Raw genomic sequence first — 26601 nt, 5'->3', positions numbered from 1 at the left:
GAAAGCACCAAATCAGCATCAGTGACGTCATGAACTCAAAGACCTTCTGTAGTCGAGCACCGCATGAAGCCGAGGGATTTCAGCGCATCCAAAGGAACTAAATAAAGCACACGCTGCCAACCATAAAATCCACCTCAAAGGCTCTTTATGTCCGCTTCCAGAAAGGCTTTTAAATAATTGAGTAGCATAACTTGCATAATATAAACACACAGGGCATCAGCAGAATATTTCCTCCAAAAAAGTTGTCTATTAAAGTTGCTTAATTTACTAAATTAAACACTTATTTTAAATATTTTCCCCTATTTTTATTTTTTATTGAGTCACTTAATGCAGTTAAGTCATAATTTACCATTGGTTAATTATTATTTGAATAATTATTCAATTATTCAAATTATATATATATTTTTTAAATATCATGAATTGATTGTTATGATTTGTTAAATAAATGTGCATTTGTAAAATCACAATGCCACAGATCAGAATCATTAGCTGTAACAATTAGAATTGATTTAAATAATTAACAAACCATAGTAATCAATTCATGATATTTAAAAAAAAAAAATTATTTCAAAGGAATTGTGTAAAAAAAAAAAGATTTCTTTTTTTTAAATATAAATATTTTTTTGTATACCTGTTGATTTAATTGAATATTATATATAAATAATACAAAACAATATATAAATAATTTAAAATATATAAATAATTACTTTGGACAAACAAAATCATCATTGAAGAAAAATTTAAGAAAAATGTAATTTAATAGTTTAATAATATTTAATATATAATTTAATAAGCATAGATTTGAAGCAGATATATATTAAAATATATATATATGAGTATAATTAAAATATGTAAATATACATACATTAATATATATATATAAATATATTATTTAATTATTTATTTATTTAAATTATTAAGTAATTTATTTCCATTTTATAGTAAAAAAAAAAAAAGAGAAAGAATAAGTTTTATTTCACTTAATTGTATTTACACATGAAATAGTTGCAATGAATATTATTTGACATGGTATTTCTGCATATGCCGTACCTCGGCGTGCAGGTCGGGGAGCTCAGCTCAGGGTATTTACTGGAGCTCGTCCTCCGCACTCGATGGATCTTCTCCACGGTCTCTCCACAGCTCTCGGCCTTCAGACAGCTGATCTCCAGGTCCGCCTTGGCCTTGGCCCTTTCCTTCTCCTTCTCACGATCCGTTTGGTTGACGGGGCCTGTGAAGCTCGGCCGACTAGCCGCTTTAAAGCTGCCTCCTTCTTTTCCTCTGGTGGGCATGGTGTTGGGCAAAGCTGGCACGGGTTTCAGAGAGAGGAGGCTGGCATCGATGCTGCCACTAACAGGGCGAGAGGTTAAACTCATAGCACTGGATTTTGCAGGCCGTGGAAGACTTCGATATTGAATGCTACCGCGAGCGTTGGGCGCAAGGAAACCCTGTTCGGAGCCGCTGGCATCAAAGCTGTTTTTGCGCACACCTCCACCTGGGACGGGTTTGATGGGGATGCCCGAGGACTTTGGGGTTTTGCCCACAGTGGCCGAGCCACTGGTGATAGTGGCGCCTCCTGCTGTCAGGACAGTGGCGGTACCGGTGGTCGGGGGTTTCTTGTACCCAAAGGAGCCGCCAGCGGAGGGTTTCACCAGACCTGAGGGAGGCTTGCGGTGCTCGGCGTTCTCCCGGCCGGCATCAGAGCGGGAGCGCTGGAGACCCGTTGCCTTCACTGACATTTTCACCCTGTCAACTGCCTTTGAGTCTCCTTTGGGGACTTTAAAGAAAGAGAGGAAACAGTCACTAAAACTGACGACATCGCATCATATCTCATTTGTACATGTGCATATTTAAACCCTTGAGCATCAACGTTTGGTTTGAAGATACAGAAGGGAATATTCGTGGTGAATGACTACATTTCTGGTATTTTGATGTGCTTTGATGTGATTTCAGAGAAATTTCTTTCAAATCACATTATCTAAGACATGAGAACTGGTTCTACTTCATCCATAAAAGATACGATAAAATCTACAATAGTTTTAACCACAATCTCTATCAAATCTCTTCATCAAGTAATTATAATATCCTTTAAATAGTATTATAGTATTTATTAATATTTGGAATTAGCTTTTATTCTCAGTATGTTCAGGTTTCCTTAAGTCTTAGTTTTGTCTCAATTTGTTACGTGCTTTTGTAATTTTATAGCTTTTTAATATTTCCATTTTGCTTTAATTTATATTTTTTAGTCATTTTTGTCATGTTATTTGCGAAGGCAACATTTTTAATTTATGTTTTTTTTTGTAATTTATGAAGATTTTCATCTAATTTGTCTATTTTATTCCAGCTATATTTCAACTAATAATAGTTTTTTATATTTTATTTAACACTAACATCATATCTTTTAAAAATAGCTTTTTAAACACACCAAATCCCAATGAAAGCCAAACCCAGACACCTGAGATGTTCATACTACATTAACTCTCATAAACTATGAAAGAGCAACCTGTGAGCAACAAAATCTTGCTCTAGGACGGAAATAATCCATCGCATTCTTTGAAGTCTCCTGAAATGTCATGTTAAAACCACATAAATGAATTGGTAATCATTCAGCTCCGTGAAATACATCAAAATACCCTGCTATTACCATCTGATACCACAACAGCACTTTCTGTGGGAAATTACCACATCAGCCTCATCATCAATAAAGTTCAATTTCCTTTCACACACACACACACACACACACACACACACACACACACACACACACACACACACACACACACACACACACACACACACAAAGCTGAATCAGTGCTGATGACCAAAACCAGGATGACACACGTTCTTCGTGTGGTCAGAGTCAGATACGTGTCTTTGAAAGGTGAGTAGGAAAGCCTTGGGGGTATGACATCAGATGAAGTCATGGAGAGAACCCGATTGAAGCCATGGTTAAGTTTCTGTGGCTTAAATCTACAGTGTGTGTGAGTCATGGATGCAAGCACTCATCTGCATTTAATTAGAGACACTGCAAAGATAAAGAGCGTCTCAGCCCACACAAGATATAAACTCAGCTGAACGCGTGACTCGTCGGATGAGACCAACACGAATCACATCTGAATATTACACTCAAAAACAGTGACCAAGAATATGTGAACTTGCTAATGAGGTTTAATTGACTAATTATTACTGATAGAGGAGATTGTACCAATACTGACGACACTTTAAAAGCACATTTGTTGGGTTTGAAATGATAAAACAGCTGATTTACTTTTCAAAGTGAACACTTTCTGGCTCCCAAACTGCATGCTAACATACTACTCTTACCACTTCTGCATTATATAGTACAGAGTGCTCAGTATGCAATACTTTTATACACACTACAGTACTGTTTAAAAAAAAAATTTATGACTCTTCAGCTCACCAAAGCTGCGTTTATTTAAACAAAAAACAGTAATATTGTGAAATATTACAATCTAAAAGAACAGTTTTCTATCTGAATATATTGTAAAATGTAGTTTACTCCTGTGATCAAAGCTGAATTCCTTCAATAACCTCGTTACTTCAGTCTTCAGTGTCACATGATCCTTCAGAAATCATTCTAATATGCTGATTTTCTGCTCAAGAAACATTTCTGATTATTATCAATGTTGAAAACAGCTTCATATAAACATATATCACAGTGTAATTTTACTTCAAAGTGGCTACACACACCCAAAGACAACAGAAACCACCAGTTTTATTCAGTGCTATGACCTCTATGCTTTTTATTCCTTAAATTGGTGATTATGTTTTTGCCATTTGAACAGAGAAAATTTGCATACTGCTGGTTTTCTTCTAAGAGCGCTGGATCGCTGACATTTAAATGTCATTTTAAACTATGGATCCAGCATAGAAAGGTTACACTGCAGACAGGAAGACTGCATCAAGAGAAGATAAACCTGACAGGCTTCTCTCTCATCAAATCTTCTATGAAAACATGGTAAATGAAAGTTAAAGGAACGATTCAGCAAAAAATAAAAGTTCTGTCATCGTTTGCATGTTCACGCCATAACAAACCAGCATGACTAGATGCTTGAATGAGGTTTGAGAGTTTGTTTTTCAGAGGACAACTACTCAGAATCTGACAGAATCTATCATATGACTTCAGAAGACTGATATATATAGCACAATAGACTACTTTTATGATGCATTTATGGTGCTTTATTGTCCTTTTTAGAGCCTTACAGCCTCTGGCCACTGCATTTTATTGTATACATAAGTGTGGAACGATATGATGGTGAGTAAAATGACAGAACTTTGAATTATTTGTTTAAGTTAAGGCTGAGTTTTGATACTCTTCATGTGGTTCCTTTAAAGTTTCCACACAAATGTGCTGAAGAGACACTTCACCAGTCTCTGTATCACACATGGTCTTCATTTACAAGACATTATGGATGACAGTAGTCGTAACGTAAACAAACCTAAGTTTGTCCAACTGATTCATTTCCAAATCATGATATGGTACCATTAATATATAATTCTTTTGGAGTTGCTTGTTTGGAGAACAAAAGCGTTTTGTTTTGCTGCCAAGAATGAGACCTCTTGAATTTATGTCTTGTATATCTAATGTCTGAAATATGTCCAAATCATAAAATACAGTCTGTTTATGTCAAAGCTAAAGCCTAAACGTTAGCACAAAATAAATAAAATAAAATAAAATATTTATTAAAAAAAAAAATTTAAAAATAAAAAAAATGAAAAAAATTACAAATTAAAAAATAAAATATAAAATAAAATAAAATAAATAACAGAAATAAATAAAAGAAATAAAAGAAATAATAAATAATAAATAATAAATAAAATAAAATAAAATAAAATAAAATAAAATAAAATAAAATAAAATAAAATAAAATAAAATAAAATAAAATAAAATAAAATAAAATAAAATAAAATTAAATAAAATTAAATTAAAGTCATACCTGCGATTTTTAGCACACTTTGAGAGTTGTGTGTGATGGGTGAGGTGACGCCCACAGGAGGATTGCGGCTCTTTTTGAAGCTCCCAGGTTGTCCGAGACTCTGTGGTTTCTTCAGTTCTCCTTTCCCCATCTTGTCCTGCGCGGGACCGTCCGGCAGCCGAGTTTTCCTCCACTTGCAGGACGGCTCCGCTTTCAGGCTCCCCGTGTCATAAACTCCATCAGCCTTCCGTAAGGACTTGCAGTCCTCGCTGTACCACGCCAGTCCACTCTCCACCAGAGAACGCTTCTCTGCATCCGTTCGCAACTTCACAAACACAAACACACACACACACACACACACACAGCAGAGGATATCTGTTAGAAGTGTATATTCAGTATGAGAAATCATGCTATACTACATTTTATATAAATACACTACAATAGTTTTCATCACTGATAATAATCCGAAATGTTTCTTGAGCAGCAAATAATCATATCAGAATGATTTCTGAAGGATCATGTGACACTGAAGACTGGAGCAATGATGCTGGAAATTCAGCTTTGATCACAGGAATAAATTTCATTTTACAATACATTCACATAGAAAACAGTTATTTTAACTTGTAATAATTCTTCACAATGTTAGTGTTTTTACTGTATTTTTGATCAAATAAACATAGCCTTTTTGAGAATTTACATTTATGCATTTTTTATCCAAAGCGACTTACATTGCATTTCAAGGTACACATTTACATTCTTATCAATTCTTGCTTTCCTTGGGAATCGAACCCATGACCTTGCCGTTGCAAGCTCCAACGCTCTACTGTTTGCACTACATTTTTATATAAAATATAAAATATTGGACATAATTAATGTATATTTTATTAGAATTTATTTACGTTACTTACTATATTTATTTTATACTGTAATTTATGACCCACATGGAATCTTGATACTTCAACTGCAAAGTTATGCAAGCTCATATTCCATGCAGGCCTATTCGTGACTTACGTTTCCTGTAATTTATGACTGAACATTTTTCCAAGTTAAATTAAATGCATAAAGGCCTCATACAACACACTCACATTATCTGAGAGGTAATAACCGCAATCAAAGGCATAAAGATTAAACTGAGCTCATCTAAAAGACTTAAGCCTTAAAGACTTTTACACCTACATTCTGTGAAGCTTTTCCACATTCCTCTAATGCACTATATAACATGCCATCTTTGACAAATGGAAGTGCTCAAAAATATAATGCCAAGAACATGACATTTCTCTTTTCACACAGTTTTTGAGTAAAGACCAGATGGCACATTGAAAACATCTTCAAAATGTAATGTAATCATGATGACTAAAGCAGCACAGAAAGTCTATCATGTTATTTTGTTCCCCTTTTTGTCTGTTCTAGCTTGATTATTGACATCCGCGGCTTTAACGACGAGGAAAACAAAGGTGTGATTTCATCGAGAACTGATAGCAAGTGCTTCAAACAAGCAAATGACGTGATAGAAAACAGCTGCTCTTCATTCATCCAGGAAAATCAAAGCCAGGCTTTTTGAGCTGGTTAAATGTAAGTACAAGCTCTCCCGGCCTGACTTTGACTGTAGGGGGGGGAATATGATACACGTGTCTCATACTTTGGTTATGTCGCATTAGATGTAATCATCATTTGTGACGTCGTCTTAACAAAATATCAATTTAAAAGATGCTTCTATTAACCTGGTGAGACAAAAACAGTCTCACAAACTGATAATCGTTTCATTTTGGTCACAATCGTGACCGCGATACAGCTTCTTATCAACAGTAGAAACATTCAGTTCTAGAGAAAAACACCAGACTTCCAAACCAGAGACGCGTTAAATTGAAGATGGCAGCAAACGCCAAACCACAGTCTGAAACAAGGGCCTGAAACTGTCAAGACGTCTTGGGTTCTCTTGTCTTGACACAAAACAAATATTTTATGCCAATGTTTACCAGAGCAGGAACTGCAAAACAATGTCAAAAACAGATACGGAAGTCATGTTAATATGTGCCTTGGTGTCTTCATATGTTTTTGTTTTTTAAGCAGTGGTTGTTGTGGTCATTTCAGTTTAGAACAAATTCAGGGTCTGTGTCTTTGATAGAAGTCTCTTCTGTTCACCAAAACTGCATTTATTTAATCAAAAATACAATAAAAACAGTAATATTGTGAAATATTATCACAATATCAAACAACTGTTTAAATATATGGTAAAATGTAATTTATTCCTGTGATCAAAGCTGAATTTTCAGCATCATTACTCCAGTCTTCAGTGTCACATGATCCTTCAGAAATCATTCTGATATGATGATTTGCTGCTCATGAAACATTTCGGATTATTATCAATGTTGAAAACATTCATATTTTGCTGCTTCAAATTTTATTTTAGGATTCTCTGAAGAATTGAACGTTAAACAAACAGCATTTATTTGAAATAGAAACCCTTTATAACATCATAAATGTCTTTAATTTCTTTAAAAAAAAATAAAAAATCGTACTAACCCCAAATATTTTGAATGTTTGGTTAAATTTTCTACCTCGTGGCCAGAATATGGTCAACTTCATACTGAAATTGTCACGTTATTTACAGCTGTAGATTGATTTAGATCTGATCTAAATCCCTGTATTCTTACCTAAGCCACAAATGAGAGTCTGACTTGGCTAGTTGGATGAGTTTCTGGATATTTTCTTACCACAGAAAATCATTTCTTAGACCTCACTTTCCAAAAGCAAACAGGAAAAGTGTGTTGACAGAAATCCACTCATGTTTAATGGATGCAGTGAGGTGTGCTTCTCCATAGACTTCCATTGTCAGCGTGTTTTATAAGCTTTAATCTGTAGCATGCTGTCAGAAGGGCTTCAGTTGAATCTAACCCCATTCAGAACATTTAATCAGTGGTGTTTTTAGTGCAACACATACTGTATATGATGTCTCAAACCTGCTCGTTGACATGCAAGTTATACCGAGTTCAAATAAGCAACATTTAAGAAGCTTGAGAAGCGCTTACCATGACGGAGGAGTTGCGTCGCGAGCCGACAGGTGTGGTGGGGAGGGAGTTCAGAGAAGAGCTGGCGTTGAGATCCTCTGAGCTCAGGTTATCAGAACCATCGCTCAAACCACTGCTGATGGAGCTGCTCTCGTCCCAACTGCGCACACACACACACACACACACACACAGAGATAAAGATGTTTAGAAGAAACACAGAAAGGATGAATGATGCAAGCGAGAAGTAAAGACGGCAGTACCACACCCTGGACACATGTTATTGCTCAGGGTTTGCTCTCTCAGGGCTCAGAAGACCTAATGGAGTCCTCAGACATTATTCACTTTTAGCATAAAGTTTGGGTCAGGTGTTTCCCCAAAAATTCTTTTAGAAATTCGACACAAATGAGTCAATAGTTGAAATACAGTAATATTAGATTAGAACTGAAGAATTTTTTTTTATTTTGAGTAGGGCTGTGAAACGATTAACAACGAACTTTTATTTTGGATGCGATTAATCGCAATTAATCGTTTCACAGCCCTAATTGAAACGATTTCTTTGCGAAGCTTTCCTGTGAGATTGCAGAGGTCTCGTTCTCAGGAGAAAGATCTGAGTAGCATTTGATCTCAATCTCATCTCAGTACTGTCTAGAGAGAGTAAAATAAAGGTCCCTTTATTGGCATTGATGGTTCCATGAAGAACCTTTCAGATCCATAAAACCTTTCAATTTGCACAAAAGGTTCTTTATAGTGGAAAACAGTTCTTTAGATTCTAGAATGTTCTTCACACTAAGAAAAAAAAAGTTATTTTAAGAACTTTTCACTGAAAGGATGTTTGGGGAACCAAAAAATTGTGACAAGTCCCCATGCAGTCAATAATTGTAACCCTTAAAACTCATATAATAAAAATGTACATGTGTTTTACCATTGCTTCATTTAGTATATGCAGATTCATGAATATGCAAATTAGTCAACAGCTAATAATGTATAATGTTACACAAACCATGTTCCCGTTCGCCATCTTAGAGTCAGACAGCTGCCTTCCTTAGAAATGCTTTGAACATTATAGTACTTATCCATTATACAGTACTTATCCAATACACTGGAGAAAGGCATACAGTTCATCATAACATCGTAATATACATCATATATATAATTGACTCGCTATATTGCTATATGTACCCAATTTTTCCTGTCCCTTCTTAAGGTGTTCTCCGCCACACACGTTGACAGGATTGGTCACATGTTTGTGATGGTAGGAAACGGACGCGGTTTAAAAACACGTTTTTGAGACCATCTTTGGTTCACTGCAGTTTTAAGGAGAAAATACTCAGCCATGGCGTTGACTTATGAATTTGCACATGGTTTGACTTTTAAAAAAAAAGACAACGGTGGTCTTTAAGTGTGGATATAAATTATTTGTCACTTGCCTTTCCTATGGGAAACTTTTCTGCTCCATTACCTGACCTAGGAACAGACAGCAGGATCTCAATGGGAGTATCATAATGAAGCAGATGTCTTCACCATATGACCAGAGACTCATTCTACCACACAAGCTCAACTCTGGCTTTGAAACAGGCTTGCATTTACTTCCCAAAAAACATCCTAGGGGATGTAGATGCAAAACTGAATGATGGGTAGCAACTGGAACGGTAAAGATTAAGGTCAGTGAGTTTAAGAATGGCAAAGCCTCAGTCCCGTAACTACGGACGGGCTGTTCTGGCAAACGCTCCCTCTGTTCTGAAAGAGGGAAAGCCACACTAGGATCATAATTCATCTTCAGTCTTGAAAAAGATGTGATTTAAGCCCAAAACATATGCGACAGAAATGCTATGCATGCTGTGCATTTTAAAACTCCTTTTCATTGTGTTTTCTATTCACAACAACATAAATTCAACAAGTTATAATGCATGAAGTATCTCCACAATATCTGTACTATCTGCTATTGTGTAAAGGCCCGTTCACACCAAGCACGATAACTATAACTATAACTATATTAGCGTCCACACCAGCGGACGATATCGTTCTGTTTATTCTACGTGCGAGTGGCAGTTTTGTCGTCTGCCGCTTTAAATGCTCGAGGTCTGCAAAGCAGGATGGATTCTGATTGGCTGTCAGAGTTTTTATCATTCATTAGCTGGAAAAAAAATTCTGAAAGCGATTCCAACAATATCGTTTCTCTGTGTCGTTATCATTATAAAGTTGTAATTCTTTTATATTTAGAACTTTTTTTTTAGAACTATAACTTTATTGTTATTGTTATAGTTATAGTCCTTGATGTGAATGGACCTTAAATAAAAAATAAAAAAATTAATTAATAAATAATCATATTCTTCAGTAAAAAAAAAAAGTAAAGCAAATGAATATTTAACTTTCTTAAAAAAAAAAAAAAAGTATGGGATAATTACATTCTTAATAAAAAGATGCAGTAAACAGATTTATAATTCTCTCAAAATAAAAGTTTGGGGAAAAAAAGGATTATGAATGATTATATCCTTAATTAAAAGTAAAAAGAAGAGTAAGTTAACAGGAAAATAATACACATACAAATAAAATAAAAATAATTCAATGATTAACTATATTACATTTTATATTATTTAGTAATAATAAATGAATAATTCATGCATCAAAGGGTTAAGGGTAATGCTGTGATATTTTTAAAGGAAAACAAGGAAAAAATACTGTCAAAGAAAATTAAAACTCAAGAATACAGTGAAAATGGTTTTGGACCAGAAGAGGTTCTTTGCTGAAACAACAGTTCTTCAAAGAGCCATTCAAGAATCTTTAACGACTCAAGTGCGATGTTAATAATGACACAAGTGGGATGTTAAAAACAAACCTGAGTGATTATCACAGTAGATGTCTGTCTGTCTCTTTCTGCTATCATGTCGGTTCTAGAGTACTTTGTGGTTTCAGACTCAGCAGAGACTACAGAGATGGAAAAGGGAATTATGGGTGCCAAAGAATCAGAGGACAAAAATGGCTTGTTGATGTTCCGAAGAACAACTTAAGGAGCCAGCAATTTGTGCTAATTACAGGTTGTGCGGGCATCGAGGGGAGAGAATGGACTTGCCTACATGTCTCAACGGTTAGAGACGACTCCCGCAAGGATGTTTCTTAATGCTTTTCTTTTCCACTTCAGTTTCCATTTCCACCCATTTAAAAATGTAATGGTGGCACTCTGGAGCCAAAAGTTGGCCGAAGTCTGCGTCAGCTAGTTTCAGTCTCGTTTGAATGGGAATTGTGAGATTACCATACTGAGATATTGCATAATTAAAAGAGCAAACTAGTCTCAGACATTAGATTTTGTGTGGTTGCCATGTGCAAAACTCACTTCCATAATACTGAAGCATTCTGGGTAAATGTCAACTTGTCAAGGCAAGACAGTGTTTGTGGTGGTTTTCATTAATTGAAAAAAAAGAGAAATAAAATATAAATATTAGATTTTAAGGTTGAGTTAGTAAATGCTATAATGGTAGACAATATAGAAATGAAACTAAAGTAACAACGCAGATCAACCTCAAACACACAGACACAAGATGACATTGTTCACACAAACTCGCTCTGATTGATGTCTCACAACAGAAGAGTTTTGGTTCATCAGTGTTTCACCCTCAGCAATAAAAGTCCGGTTCTGTTCAGTCTCTCAGGAAATGCTTGCTGTCTCTATATTGGGCTGAGGGACGATTCATGAAGAACCACTGTGGTCTCCAGAATGGGCAACGGTACCATCAATCTCATTTGAACATTGGAAACCGCCAAATAACTCAGGAAATCATTCATCACAGCTGCTGTGAAAACACAGCCCAAAAGGTACGAGTTTAAAATGGAAAAAGACGACAGTGTAAGAAATCCAGCTAGTTTTACAGCTGCACACAGTGAAACATAAAGAAGAGATGAAGATAAAGAAACGGCAGTGGTTGCCAGAAATTCAACGTGATTGTGACAATGTTTCAGACATATGACATATTGCTGCTTTTACAGATAGTGTAGCATGTTTTCATTAAGTGATTTAATGTTAATATTAAAATTTGATTTTTACCATCAAATGCACTGACAACCATCAATATATATATATAAACACAAAGAAAAAAATCTTTAAATGTTACTCAACATTAGCGGGATCAACAAAGTGTCTTTCTTTAAAGAAATGTTTTGAGTTTCAATGAACTTCAAAATTTAGGCAACCAGGTTACTTTAAGTTACACCAACAAATCTTTTTTTTTTACAGTGACGACGAATCAGAAATCATCTGCTGCGTCTGAAATAGCAGGTATTGAATTTGAATTTACTTCGAGACCATTAAAAAAGTATGTTCTATAGTAAAAGTGAATATGGGTTGTATGAATGAGATTCGTACGCCTTGTTGTTAGAGTCACATGACCAACCAGCGTCAGTTGCGTCGCTTCACTTCCCTTCATAAATCCCTCCCGTGGCCTCATGGGATAGTAAAGTGTGTATCAAATCAAAATTTCAGTGAAAGTAGTAGGGTATCCAATCACATTTTACCTAATAGTTTTCAAATATGTATTCAGACATACTACTCTTTTGGCGTACTGTTTTTCGCATATACAGTAGTAGCGAGCTTTTTCGGATGCAGCGAATGTACGTAGCCTGTCCATAAGACATGTATATAGACGGTGCACAGAGTCATACACACAACGACAGATAATAACAAAAGTCCAAAGCACAGGCAAACAGGGAAATCCAGCAGAAGATTGAGGCCATAACACGAGAACCAGGATAAAGTGCTCAGAATGGCAGTGTAATACAAACAAGACTTCGCAATGAGTGAATGAACACACGACACGTGGTTTAAATACGTAAATGAGATAATGAGAAACAGGTGGCAGTAATCAACATGATGAGTCCAGGCAATGGGTTATGGGAAACGTAGTTCATGAAGCGGTAAAGAAGTGTCCTCTGGTGGTTATCATGGGCACTACAGCTGGCAGGTGTGACACCAACATTATTTTATAGTAAAATTACATTAAAACCATTCACAACTTTTCCACTGGATATGATAAGGTAACCAATTAACAGGTTTTTACTGTATCTTTTTACAACGTAAGCTGTGAAATGCATTTCAATTATTAAGTAATGCTATATTGTTAGCATTTGCACAAAACATTTAATTTATATAATTGGACTAGTCTTTATGCCAATGGTCAGAAGTGTGGCTAAGAGACAATTAAGGCAGTCTGGCACCACAAACGTCTGAACTGAATGGAATTAATGTCTAAATAATTTGGTCTACTACCTCTAAGCTAGGTTTCACTCTCACAGAAAACCTCAAGTGTTGACAGGAATAAAGGCTGCAGTGGCGCCGATAACTTTAACTGGTCCTTTGGGGTTTTCATGAAGAATGGATCATACTTGTACTTAAGAAAACTCAGATCACTCTACTCAACTAAAACACCAATACTTGATGACAGAGTATTAAACCATTGTTTATTCTGGCTACAGCTCAAATTGGCAGGTTGATTTGTATTCTGTGTGATTAAAAAATTGAGGAATGACTTTGGGTGGGGAGGTTTTGTTGGGCTTGAAATACTGAGCAATTATGTTCTCCTCCCATCTTTATTCCTTATGAAAAGCATGTGGGGCTTTGTGACAACTCCCAGCGTCCAGCACTCATATCAGCTGTGACTATATTTTGAGTTACACCCATATTGGTGAAAAAATCCATAAGTGACACAATACGCAGAGAGAAAAAAAAAAAAAAAAGAGTGTGTAGAGTCTTGAGCTATTTACCAGATGACCGATTCAAACAAGCACAGCTACTCTGACATAAAACTGACCAATAAAATATCCTTCCACTTCAAAAGGACGAAAAACACTTTGAAAAAATCCTAATTAGACTCAACCTTGACCTCTGTAAACATGAACATGCACTTTGCATGTAGGTGTTGCAGTTTAACTAACAGGATCCACTCTTTAAAGAGAATGTTAAAGAGCCTTTTCTCAGATTACACAGCATCTGTTTGCACTTAAAGTAATACACAGTACATATTTACATCAGCAGTGTTGTTATCTAAATCTAAAACTATTTTTAGTAATTGAAATGGAGCTGAAATAAAATATAAATATCCAATTTGGGACATAAACAAAAATGAAAAATGTTGCATTGACAACTAACTGAAGTAATTTACTAAAAAATGAAAATACTACAACTGAAAAAAAGTTTTAAAAAAACAAAAACTAATAAACTTACTGAAACTTAAACCAGGCCTACAATTAAAATGAAAACTAAAAATATAAAATCCAATTCAAAATATTAATAAATAATACTAAAATAACACTATACATCACTGAGACACTGATGTTCAGTAAATTATTATTGATTTATTATTTTTATATTTACTATAAACAATGATAAAAACAACAACAAATTCTTTCACCAGTAATATAGTTCATTAGAAACTCATTCAAGTGTTTACTTTGGCTATTTCACTTCGAACACGACTTATCCAATCAGAATTTGGAACCGAACCCATCCGTTCTACAATAGATAATACAGAACAGCGTCCAATTTTATAATCCTTAAAAAAAATAAGGGATTAGTAAATAAAACATATTGCTGTCAAACGATTTTTCCTTTCATAAGCACTAAAAAAACCCTTTACTCACTTTGAAAAGAACATGGTTCTGTTGAGACACGCAGATGTCGTCAGAGGGCGAAACTCCCTGCGCGAGAATCCTTCATTCATCGCTGAGTCACGCGAAATCACGCACACTCATCCAGTCTTTGTTCAAGCTTAATCCAACTCTCATCCATTGAAACTATCCGACTGAGATCAGGAGTCCCTCTTTCACAGGCAACACCCCCGTAAAACACCCCCACCTCCCGGAGAGCCAGTAACTGTGTCCAGATGTTCAGCAGCGTCCAGCGTGTGCAAATACAGCTGCATTACTGGACCTGGTCATGTTCAGTACAGTCTCTTTCAGTGAAATCACAGCGCACACACACACACACGCACACACTCTTGTACATCTATCTTTGTGAGGACATTCATTGACACAATGCAATCTCTAGCTCCTTACCCTAACCTTACCCATCACAACTAAGTGCCTAACCCGAACCCTTACCCTAACCTACCCATAACCTATAGACTCCCCAATATATAGTTTGTAATTTACAATATTTAAAACATACGTATTGTTTTATACAAATAAACAATCTGTATTTGAAAACAATGTGTATATTGTTTATTAAAATAAGGTCATAAATAAAAATAAATATTTAACTCAACTGTTGGGTTATTTTAACCCAACTGGAGTTTAACCCAATGCATTGGTGCTATACTACCAACCCATAGTTGGGTTATTCGTTGGGTTATTTTTAACCCAACATTTTTAAGAGAGTACAGTTATTATAGCCATATCCATAAACCAAGTCATGGCCCTCAAACAGGCGTTTAAAGGGGTTTTAGAAAATGAGGACTGGACAAAATGTCCTCACTTTACTCTCTTTGTCCTCACTCCAATGGTCTAAAACTCAAACCGGTCCTCACAAAGATAGTTATACAAGCGCACACACACAGCGCGCACACACACACACACACACACACACACGCGCACGCACGCACACACAGCACACACACACTAACATTTTGGGGTCAGTTCGATTTAAAAAAAATAAATTCATATTTTTATTCAGCAAGGATGCATTAAATTGATCAAAAGGGACATTTATAATGTTACAAAAGTTTTCTCTTTTAAACAAATGCTGCTCTTTTGAACTTTCAATTAAAAAATCTATCAGTTTCCACAGAAATATGAAGCAGCACAACTGTTTTCAACATTGAAAATAATACTTGAGCAGCAAATCATCATATTAGAATGACTTCTGAAGGATCATGTGACACTGAAGTCTGGAGTAATGATGCTGAAAATTCAGCTTTGATCACAGGAATAAATTACAAAATATAAACACTCATTTTAAATTGTAATAACATTTCACAATATTCCTGTTTTACTGTATTTTAATCAAATACAGACACTTCTATCAAAAACTTCATTAAAAAAATCTTACTGACTCCAAACTTTTGAACGGTCGTGTATCAAAGCACCATAGGATTACTGTACCATTTTATAAGGGTAATGTAATGCATTACATATACAGTACATATACAGCTTCATGGAAAGTGTTTTGAGATTTACAACACCATTCATCTGTACTGACAAAACCGGTGAGTCAAACTTCAGGCTACGTGTCTGAACCAGCTAACGCCAGAAACACACACACTTCCCATGACAGACCCCTTTGATGGCTTTTCCACACCAGCAAACGCACACATTCATCTCTGTTCACCTTTGATGTCGAGAGCTTCTTCTGAGGTTCGCGCCAGAGTCCAGCGGGGAAAGACTCGACGAGCACCATGTGAGCGCGAGGAGGACAGGGAAACGCTGGGATAGATTAGCTGTGAGTGAAATGAAGCTTGAATCTCTTTCTGTCCATCTCATTTCTTTCATGAGGCTCCAGTGGTGTCGAACCATGTCTACACATATACACAAACACACACATAACCACACACAGATATATCTCCCAAACACACTGTGTGTGGCCTGCGCTCCTTCAGCTACGAGGTTATGTGCGCATATCATCTGGAAACGCGGATAATCATAACATGTACACAGTGTGTATCCGCAAATAGCAAATGAATGCATCTTTCCAGCCCTAAAGGCCCTGGCTGCCTATAAAGGTACAGAATATTCATAAAAATTGCATAAAAACCTGGTTACACTTTATTTTGATGGTCCACTTTAGATGTTCTACTAACTATAAGTAACTGTGCAACTACATGTCAACTAGCAGTCATTAGAGTATTAGTAGACTGTCTGCTTAATATCTGCCAACACTTTATTTTGATGCTCTCCAACAGACTTTCTACTGACTATAAGTAACTTTGCAAGTACTTTCAACTTATTTTACTAACCTGAACCCTAACCTAACAGTCTACTAATACTCTAATGAGAGTAAGTTGATATGCAGTTGCTTATAGTTAGTCTAAACCATCGAAATAAAGTGTTACCAGAAATTTAAATACAAAAAAACAAGAGTATTTGCACCTTATAAAAACATGCATGTTCATAATTTTTCATCAAAATGCAATAGCAGTAACACTGAAAGCACTCTTCTAACTCATCTTTGTGCATCCAAAATTTAAGACAGTCAGTAAGGCGAAATCTACAGTAGGATTAGGTCAATGTACACTCAGTTATTTCGACTAAACATGTCTGTTTCAGTCTAAAATACGGCATATTATGGAAGTTAAATGGGTTACAAAATCCATAGAATAAAGTAAAACCAACAACCTATGTGCATGCACATTTCTTTAGTTTGGCTTTATAATTAACACATGAATATCTGCCATAATGCCATAATTTTCATAGTCATCACATCTGCCCAACCAGACTAAAAGCATGAACTGAACGCAGTTCACTTGTGCAACAAGCTCCTAAAGACACAATAATAGCTCTCTGGGATTTAGACCAATGCAGTGCATGAATAACAACACATCATTCACTTTTATATCCTTGTGTCATGAACACATTTCTGCCACAATTATTAAAAGGAAGATTTCAAACTATAAATCAAATGACTTCAATCCCATCAAACTGCTTTTGCATGAACAAATGCTCCACATGCACACAGTGTTAATGAGCGACTTTTACACAACAAAGAGTCTTTTACACCAGGCATCTGTTAGATCGAGATGTAAGATTGTGAGTTATGTTCAAAGAAGGGAAACAAATGATGTGAATCTCTCAAACAAACCACAAAACAGCAGCTCAAGCCTGAAACATTAATAAAAGCCATACACACACTTTTCCATGCATAAGCCCGGAAGAAAACGTACTTGCTCAGAGGTTGCACTTTCACAGCTCAAGAGACTTCTTAATTATTAATCGTTTAGGTATCAACTTTATCTCAGATGCTATACTTTAAGATGCTTTTAGTAATAAAATCACCAGACAAAAGTCAATAGTTGTCATAAAATAAGTGTATAGACCGGATATTTGCTCCAGTAAAAATGGGATGGGAAACTTTTGTGTTTACATGGAGATCTCTGATATTGGTGTTTTAGCAAATCTGAGCACATCTCTTCTGAAACTCAGATTGCTTGATTTGAAAAACAGAATTAACCAAAAAGGTCCTCAATTTCATCTCACTGCTGTCAGGAAAAACATCTGATATATTAACAATAGAAATATTGAGATATTAAACACAAATGTCTAATTTTTGTTTTCCTTTTCAAGCATTTTGAGAGCTTTGCATGGAGATAAAACATTTATTTACACTCTATATACGCCGGCATCTATGGTTCCACTAAGAACCTTTAACATCCATGGAAAAATGTTCTTAACACTAAGAAGAAATTGGTTCTTTGGGCAACCAATAATGGTTCTTCAATGGCATCACTGCGAAAAACCCCTTTTGGAACATTTATTTTTACGAGTGTACATAATATTTACTTGTTTATCAGAAATTCAGTGTCAAAGCACAGCATTCCTATCTGCACTGCCACAAAGGGAACCTAATAATAGAGATAATTCACTGACACCCACACGAAACACCCACAGCCGTGAGGAAACGGCACACACGCTCCGCCGCAGACGCCTGCAGTTCCAGTGTATTTCCAGCAGGGGTCACAGCATGTGAAGCAGGACCCCGTCACACACTCACGCAGAAGAGCATTCAGCCTGACCACACATAGAGCTTGTGTATGTAATGGGAGTCCTAGAATAATATCCCTCACGACCCCAGACACCTCTTCCAGATGTGTGTGTGTTTATTTGTCTGCAGGACAGCTGATGTCCACATGCTCGGAGATCTAGACTGGTCACCCTTCCTCTTGTGGTCAATGGATTGCATCCTGTGAAAACGTATTGGGAACGAGGCCTTGAATTACACGAAAAACCTCACACCTACTGTAAGCACAAATTGCATAAACTCCTACGGTTGCTGGAAGTTAAAGTTAAAATTTCAGAATGGCTTGTAATACTGTGGACTGTGCAAACTCAAAATGGGTAAATTGTCAGTAAAACAAGTTTGAACTACAAAAAACAAAAAAGTTTGATATTCTGAAATGTTACACACATACAAAAATAAAACACTGTCAGGGTAATACACAACACTAAACTAAACAACACAAATGCTCAAATGAACATAACTATTAACACAAAAAGAAACTCTTTACACGTGATGAGCGAAGACATCTTCAAATGCTCTTTTCCTCATCGCAAATATCATGATCAATGATTTTACCAAAAAATTGCATGTATTGTAATATATACATTTAAATAATCCAATTAAACATAAATATATTTTTTTCAAAAATCATGATTCATTTTCTATTATTATTATCATCATTATTATAATCCAATTAAGTGATCCATACTTTTTTACTTTAGAAATATTATTGTTATAATTAAAATAAATATGCTAAAATTGTATTATGACATGCATTGCCTTGTTAAATGTAATTTTGTATATTTTATTTAATAACATACATTTAAAAAAAATTGTTTCATAAAGTATGTATTATGTGGTAATTCAGTGGTATGTGGTTTACAGTATTTTATACTAAACCTACATGTACAGTCTTTATAAATACAATTTTGTGATGAGATAGCATACAGTTTTCACTTTTACATTATTCTCAGTTCAAACTATTTTTAGAATAAACCATCAGCAAACCCACATTCCTTACATAAGCCTCACTCTAATAACCATGCATGCTACTACAACCTCAATGCAGTTTCTAAATGTGCTAAATAACTCTGATGTGATTTGCACTGTGTATCCAATCCCGTGAAAACCCAGCCTGAAAGGACACAGGAAGAACACGAATGCTGAAATGATTACTAACACATAGAGAATCAATGGCACACATCCATTCATTAGCCTCTCACTCCAGCCCTGCATTGTGATATGCAGCCATTTTCCATCCGCAGTCACACACACACACACACACACACACACGCTAATATACTGACACACCATGTTTCACTGGGTCACACAGAGTCAGGCTGATGGGGGTTACTATGGCAACACATCACGACCCATGCGCTGCAACACAGAGAAAGATGGAGAGGGACGGGAGGAGGGATTACTGGGAGGAAACACACCATTGCCACTGTGTGTGCATCACCAGATATGCTTTCCTTTCAAACAATTTTCACTCAGATATTGCTAGTAAATTTAACAAATAATTACAAAGTAGTAGCACATTTCATTAAACATAAAATTTTGAAGTAGAAAGATTGAAATAGTATTTTCTTGCAAAACATAGAGTACTTCAGTAATTGCTGTTTTATTTACAACAATTAAGAATATATATATATACCTGGTGGAAAAAAAAAATGGTGGAAGGACACAAGCCTGTAAACAACCACCCTAGCAACAACAGCAACACATAGCAACGCCCCAGCAACCGCCTACATGAGAAAACACTCCTCGCAGTAAAAATCTACTTATCCAATTCCTTTTTCAATGTTTCAACTGTGAAGCTTTTCCCTTGAGTTTTCCGCGTAGACGACACCGTTGTCCAAGCGATCCCCATTCACACGGATCCGCGAAAACGGCTAAAAACGCTGTAATGTGCTGCAAGGCCATTAGATGGCGATAAAACACTATAGACTGAACACGTAATACTCATGTGCATGACGTCATCGTTTTCAGAGCTTCGCGTTTTTGTTGTCAAAACTTGCACTTTGAAACCCATTTTCAAAAGTTTGCGTTTTCAGGCGCACAAAACGGCGTTAAAAAAACGCATAAAAAAGTTTTTTAGGTGAAAACAGTGACGTGTAAACAGGCCCTAAGTCCTGTGTTTCCAGTCATTCTTTGCAAAGTCTTGTATGTTGTTACTGTACACGGCATTTCTGAGCGTTCCTGTTTCTTGTTTTTTAAATCTCTGCCCGTTTTCTGAATTCCCGATTCGCCAGTGTTTGCTGCCCTGTTGCTCATTTGGATTGTTTGCCCCGTGTGTTTGACCTTTTGCCTGTTATATGGATCACGATTCTGGATTGTCTCAATAAAGCTGCATTTGGATCGATGGATCTTGAAATGCTGGAGGAAGGCGGCAGATGCAGATGTATTCAGGTCAAGCCCAAACCGCTCATCCTGTGATCTTTCAGCATCCCAGAGAGCACTGACCATAATTGACACTGTAACCCAACCATGTGTTTCTTTAGGAGACTAGAATCTCAGTACTTCACAATCTCAGATGTTTCTGAGTCATTGTGAAAACGTCCTTTTATGGAAATGGTCGAGCTTTAGGGTGAAACATGAGAGTGTGATATCAGAGGCACAGGGACATATGGAGACGAGAACATGGAATGGCACTTAGAGCCTCGAAGATGAGCTAATACAACAGAGGTTACAGTAACCTTCATCATCTGTATTTACATTGTGTCCAAATGTGCAAGTATCAATGTCATAAAAAACAAAATCACCCTCAAATTAAGAAAGATAAAAATAAAATAAAATTGTATACAAAAAGCCTAAAAAAACTTTTTTCTGGCATGTATAATTTTTTTTATTTATTTACTTTATTAACTATACATTAAAAATAGTGTGTATATATATATATATATATATATATATATATATATATATATATATATATATATACACAAATATAATATACTATTTATTATATTATTCATATTATATATATCATTATATTTTATATATATATACATACACAAATAATATATAACATAACAACATATAACATAACTTAATATAATACTATTTTATATTATTCATATTATATATCATTCTATTTGATATATACATACATACGCAAATAATATATAACATAACATAATATATAATATGATATGATATAATATAATATTATTTATTATATTATTTCATATTATGTATTATATTATTTATTATAATATTATTTTTGGTTACACTTTATTTTAAGGTGCCATTGTTACAGTGTAATTATATATTTAAGTACTGAGTAATATTAAGCAACTACATGTACTTACTATAGGGTTAGGGTTAGGATTAGGGTTTGGTTGAGGGTTAGTTGCATGTAATTATGCATAATTTACTGTTATTACTATGGTAAGTACATGTAACATATGTAACAAGGACACTGTAAAATAAAGTGTTACCTTATTTTTCATGCCTGTAATGTGAATTTTAGGGGAAAAGGTTTCATTGTCAAGAAAGTAATGTCACAATCTTAATGATGCTAAAAATATGCCGCTAAACAGCTAAAACAAAACATAGCACTTGTGAATCCCTTTGCATTAGCATTAAAGATTCAGGATGGGTTTGACCGTGAATGGGAACAGAACGGGTGAGTCTCAGGGGACACGGTAATACACAGCGCCAGAGCACATGGTATGGTAAGAGACACAGGAGCTACAGCCTCGGGCCAGACACAATCAATACACAATATTTGTCTAACTTCAGACTTCGCTTTTTGCCTATATTTGTAAATTGAGTCCAAACTGCAGCCCATCAGCAGTTGGCATCAAAAAACATTACTTAGCTCAACTACTTTAGCTTGCAAAAGCTAATATTTTGTCATCTTCCAGCTTAGCTCCTCCAGATATGATGTTCTGTCCAGTTTAAATGACACATCTCAAAACTAATCACAGCCCTTTTAGATTAGATTAGATTAGATTCAACTTTATTGTCATTACACAAGTACAGGTACAAGGCAACGAAATGCAGTTTAGGTCTAACCAGAAGTGCAATAGCAGCAAGTGCAGGATATACAGTGGTTCATAAGTGCAGAACATGGATATGTACTGAATAAATATAGAGTTGAATACTATTATAAACAAAAATTTACAGATAGATTGTCCTATGAATATAATATACAGATAACTATTACTGTGAACAGAATTTACAGCTAGATATGTACTGAATATAATAATATACAGATGGCTATTACTATAAACAGAATGTTTACAGATAGATATGTACTGAATATAATATACAGATGGCTGTTACTATAAACATAATTTTACAGATAGATATGTACTATGAATATATATACAGATGGCTGTTACTATAAACAGAATGTGAGCATAATATACAGATGGATATTACTATAAACAGAATTTTACAAATAGATATATGTATAAGTTAGGCTAATGAGCAGTATAACAATGGATTTAAAGTAGTGCAAATAAAGTTTGGACAGAAGCTATCCGAGTGAGTGCAGTGGAAAGTAATTGCATATTACAGTTAAGGTACGATATTGCAATGTATATATAACAGTCGGTACTGTAAATAAACAGTCGGCAGTGCAAATGAGCATATTCCAGTCAAGGTAGTAGTGCAAGATGCATATGTAAACAGTTGTTACTGTAATAACAGTCAGCAGTGCAAATGAACATTATAGTATTGCAAATAACAAAATGGAGGCAGGTGTGAGGAGGGAGAGGAGAGTCAATCAGTATATAAGGGGAGTGGGATCAATGAGGGTTAGAGTTTAATAAAGAGACAGCTCTGGGGAAAAAACTGTTCTTTAGTCTGCTGGTCCTGGTCCGGAGGCACCTGAAACGCCTGCCGGAGGGCAGGAGAGAAAACAGTCTGTGGGCTGGGTGAGAGGAGTCCTTAAGGATGCTGCGAGCTCGATGCAGACAGCGTTTCCTCTGGATGTGCTCGATGGCAGGTAGTGGAGTCCCAGTGATGCGCTGGGCGGTTTTCACCACCCGCTGCAGTGCCTTGCGCTCTGCAACAGAACAGCTCCCATACCACACTGTAGCACAGTTGGTCAGGATGCTTTCTATTGCACAGCGATAGAAGTTCACCAGGATAGTGGAGGAAAGCTGATTCTTCCTCAGTGTCCTCAGGAAGAAGAGGCGCTGGTGAGCCTTCTTGACCAGGCTGGAGGTGTTGGTTGTCCAGGTCATGTCCGCCGAGATGTGGGTCCCCAGGAACTTGAAACTGGAGACACGCTCAACAGCCATTCCATTGATGTGGATGGTGTCGTGTGTGCCTCTTGACACTTTCCTGAAGTCCACGATGAGCTCCTTCGTTTTGGTGGTGTTGAGGAGCTGGTTATTTTCGGTGCACCATGTGGCCAGGTGCTTGATCTCCTCCCTATAGGCAGTCTCATCGTTGTTGCTGATGAGACCAATCACCGTAGTGTCGTCCGCAAACTTGACGATGGAATTAGATCCGTACACAGGCTTGCAGTCGGAGGTGAAGAGGGAGTAGAGGAACGGGCTTAGCACACAGCCCTGTGGTACACCAGTGTTGAGTGTGATGGATGTGGAGCAGTTGGAGCCTGATCGAACATTCTGGGGTCTGTTGGTCAAGAAGTCCAAAATCCAGTTGCACATGGAGGTGTTGAAGCCCAGGTCTCCAAGTTTGGCTATTAACTTAGTTGGGATGACAGTGTTGAATGCTGAGCTGAAGTCAACAAACAGCATGCGTGCATAAGTGTTCTTATTGTCCAGATGTGTGAGCACAGAGTGCAGTGCCATGGAGACTGCATCCTCTGTGCTCCTATTGCTACGGTAGGCAAACTGGTGTGAGTCCAATGTGGATGGTAGAGAGTCTTTTAGGTGTGCCAGGACCAGCCGCTCAAAGCACTTCATTACGATGGGTGTGAGTGCTACAGGGCGGTAGTCATTAAGGCACTTCGGGCTGGAGTGTTTTGGCACTGGCACAATGGAAGTGCATTTAAAGCATGTTGGTACAGTTGCTTGGGCAAGAGACAGGTTGAAAATGTCTGTAAAAACCCCAGCGAGCTGCTCCGCACATGCCCTGAGTACGCGTCCAGGGATGTTGTCTGGTCCAGCAGCCTTGTGCGCGCTGATCCTGCTCAGTGCATTGCAGACATCTGTGGAGGAGAGTGTGATCGGTGGGTGGTCAGCTGAGGATTTGAGCTTGGTGGCAGTTTCTCTGTTGTCTCTTTCAAAGCGAGCATAAAAGTCATTTAGCTCGTTCAGGAAGTTGACATCAGTGGCTGCGGGGGTGGAGTGAGAGGGTTTGTAGTCACTGATGGCCTGAATGCCCTGCCACATGCGCCGAGGGTCAGCGTTGGAAAAGTGTCCCTCTATCTTAAGCTTGTAGCAGTGCTTGGCCTCTTTGATGCCCCTTTTCAGATTTGCTCTGGATGTGCTATAGGCTTGTGCATCTCCTGATCTGAAGGCAGTATTGCGTGTCTTCAATAGGAGTCGCACTTCCCTGTTCATCCATGGCTTCTGATTTGGGTATGTGGTGATCTGCTTCTGGGTTGTAACACTGTCAATGGTGGTATTAATATAATCCAGTACAGAGGAGGTGTAGCAGTCAATGTCCGTGTGAGAGCCACTGGTGGCTTGAGAAGCAAACATACTCCAGTCTGTGTGTAGAAACCTTTCCTGGAGTGAGAAATCTGCCCCCGCAGGCCACACCTTGATTTTACAGTCTTTATACAGTATATCAATATGGTACTCATTCACTACATATTACAAATCAAAAGCATTGTGGTATTAACATCACATGCACACTCGAAACACTATCGCTCAAGAACATGGAATCGACCGAGGAAGACTAAAGCATCTGTGAGGGAAAACCTTAGCTCTCCTCATCAGCTCATCTCCATGGTTACCAGATTCAGACTCATCTTCCCTGAATTAACTCGTGCAATTCTTCTGCACAAATCACCAATATGCCACTAGCTGTCAACAGGAACTAAAGGCCTGTATTACAAAACTTGACAAAAAAACACGTAACAATCTTAATTAAATGCAGGAAACCTTACCATGCAATTGAATTAAGCCTTTTCAACTAAAAAAATTGTTTGATCTGATTATTTTGTCCTATAGTTTTGAAGTTTGAACTTAAATTCATTCATTTAAACCAACTATAAAGTGAATAAATACTTTGCCACAGCACTGACATTCGCACATTTATGTTCATTGAATGATGCAACAATTACCGTAGTCAACATATAACCGTCCCACAACCTCACCACAAGTCCCACTCTTCAGCACAGTGAACAGTGAGGTTCCAGAAGTAAAAACTCCAGAAGGAAATGAATTTTTAACGATAACTTACAAATCTTTAAAGACAGACCTATTGTGAGCTACGAGATTGTTAATCAATGATATTTGCTTCGGCTGAAGCCGTCAGCCCTCATTATTTCAACTTAGTTTTAAAATAATCGTGTTTAACAGTGGAATTCCTGGTGAAAACTACATTACCCATGATGCTGTGCAGAAAATTCCACCAATCAGAGAGTCGAAACAAGCAAAATGTGCCAATAGATCTCTTTAGCCCCGCCCACTCCCATGAAGCACTGCGAATGACGTAATCAAGTCGATCTCCCTACGGCCTACGCTCTCAAAATATTTCAATATAAACACATATTTTGTAAAAACTTAAATATATTGTTTATATTTTTATAACATTTGTAAAAAAAATTGTAAACATCTTTAAATACGTAGTTTTATATTTCTTCATCGTTTTTATTTCGATTATGCTGTTCGCAGTGCTTCATATTTTCACCTTGCACTCTATGGTGACCACAAACACTTCAACAATAGAAACTCCAAGATAACCGAACATTAAACACTAACATTTCCCTTGAAATGCCGAGAAATCCACCCATGCAGTTTCAGTTAATGCAACAAAAATGATTAATGTCCCAACACAATGAAATTAAGTTGTGATAAAATGTTCGCAA

At 36.6% G+C, this 26601-nt stretch overlaps 1 protein-coding gene across 5 annotated transcripts in view; it reads right to left on the bottom strand.

Moving 5' to 3' along the window:
* nav1b (neuron navigator 1b) overlaps positions 1 to 26601 on the bottom strand; it is a 76569-nt gene that overhangs the window by 26159 nt on the left and 23809 nt on the right. For all 5 annotated transcript variants that reach the window (XM_084425269.1, XM_084425270.1, XM_084425273.1 and 2 more), the window contains 3 exons: positions 7964 to 8102; positions 4956 to 5259; positions 1051 to 1774 (listed from right to left, as the gene is read on the bottom strand). In XM_084425269.1, coding sequence (XP_084281395.1) covers positions 1051 to 1774; positions 4956 to 5259; positions 7964 to 8102 — 1167 coding nt within the window. The remainder of the gene's footprint in view (positions 1 to 1050; positions 1775 to 4955; positions 5260 to 7963; positions 8103 to 26601) is intronic.

Source organism: Rutilus rutilus (genome assembly GCF_951802725.1).
Source record: "Rutilus rutilus genome assembly, chromosome: 12".
Taxonomy (NCBI): domain Eukaryota; kingdom Metazoa; phylum Chordata; class Actinopteri; order Cypriniformes; family Leuciscidae; genus Rutilus; species Rutilus rutilus.
Note: the sequence above shows the minus strand (reverse complement) of the source record. Positions and strands in the feature narration are given on the sequence as shown.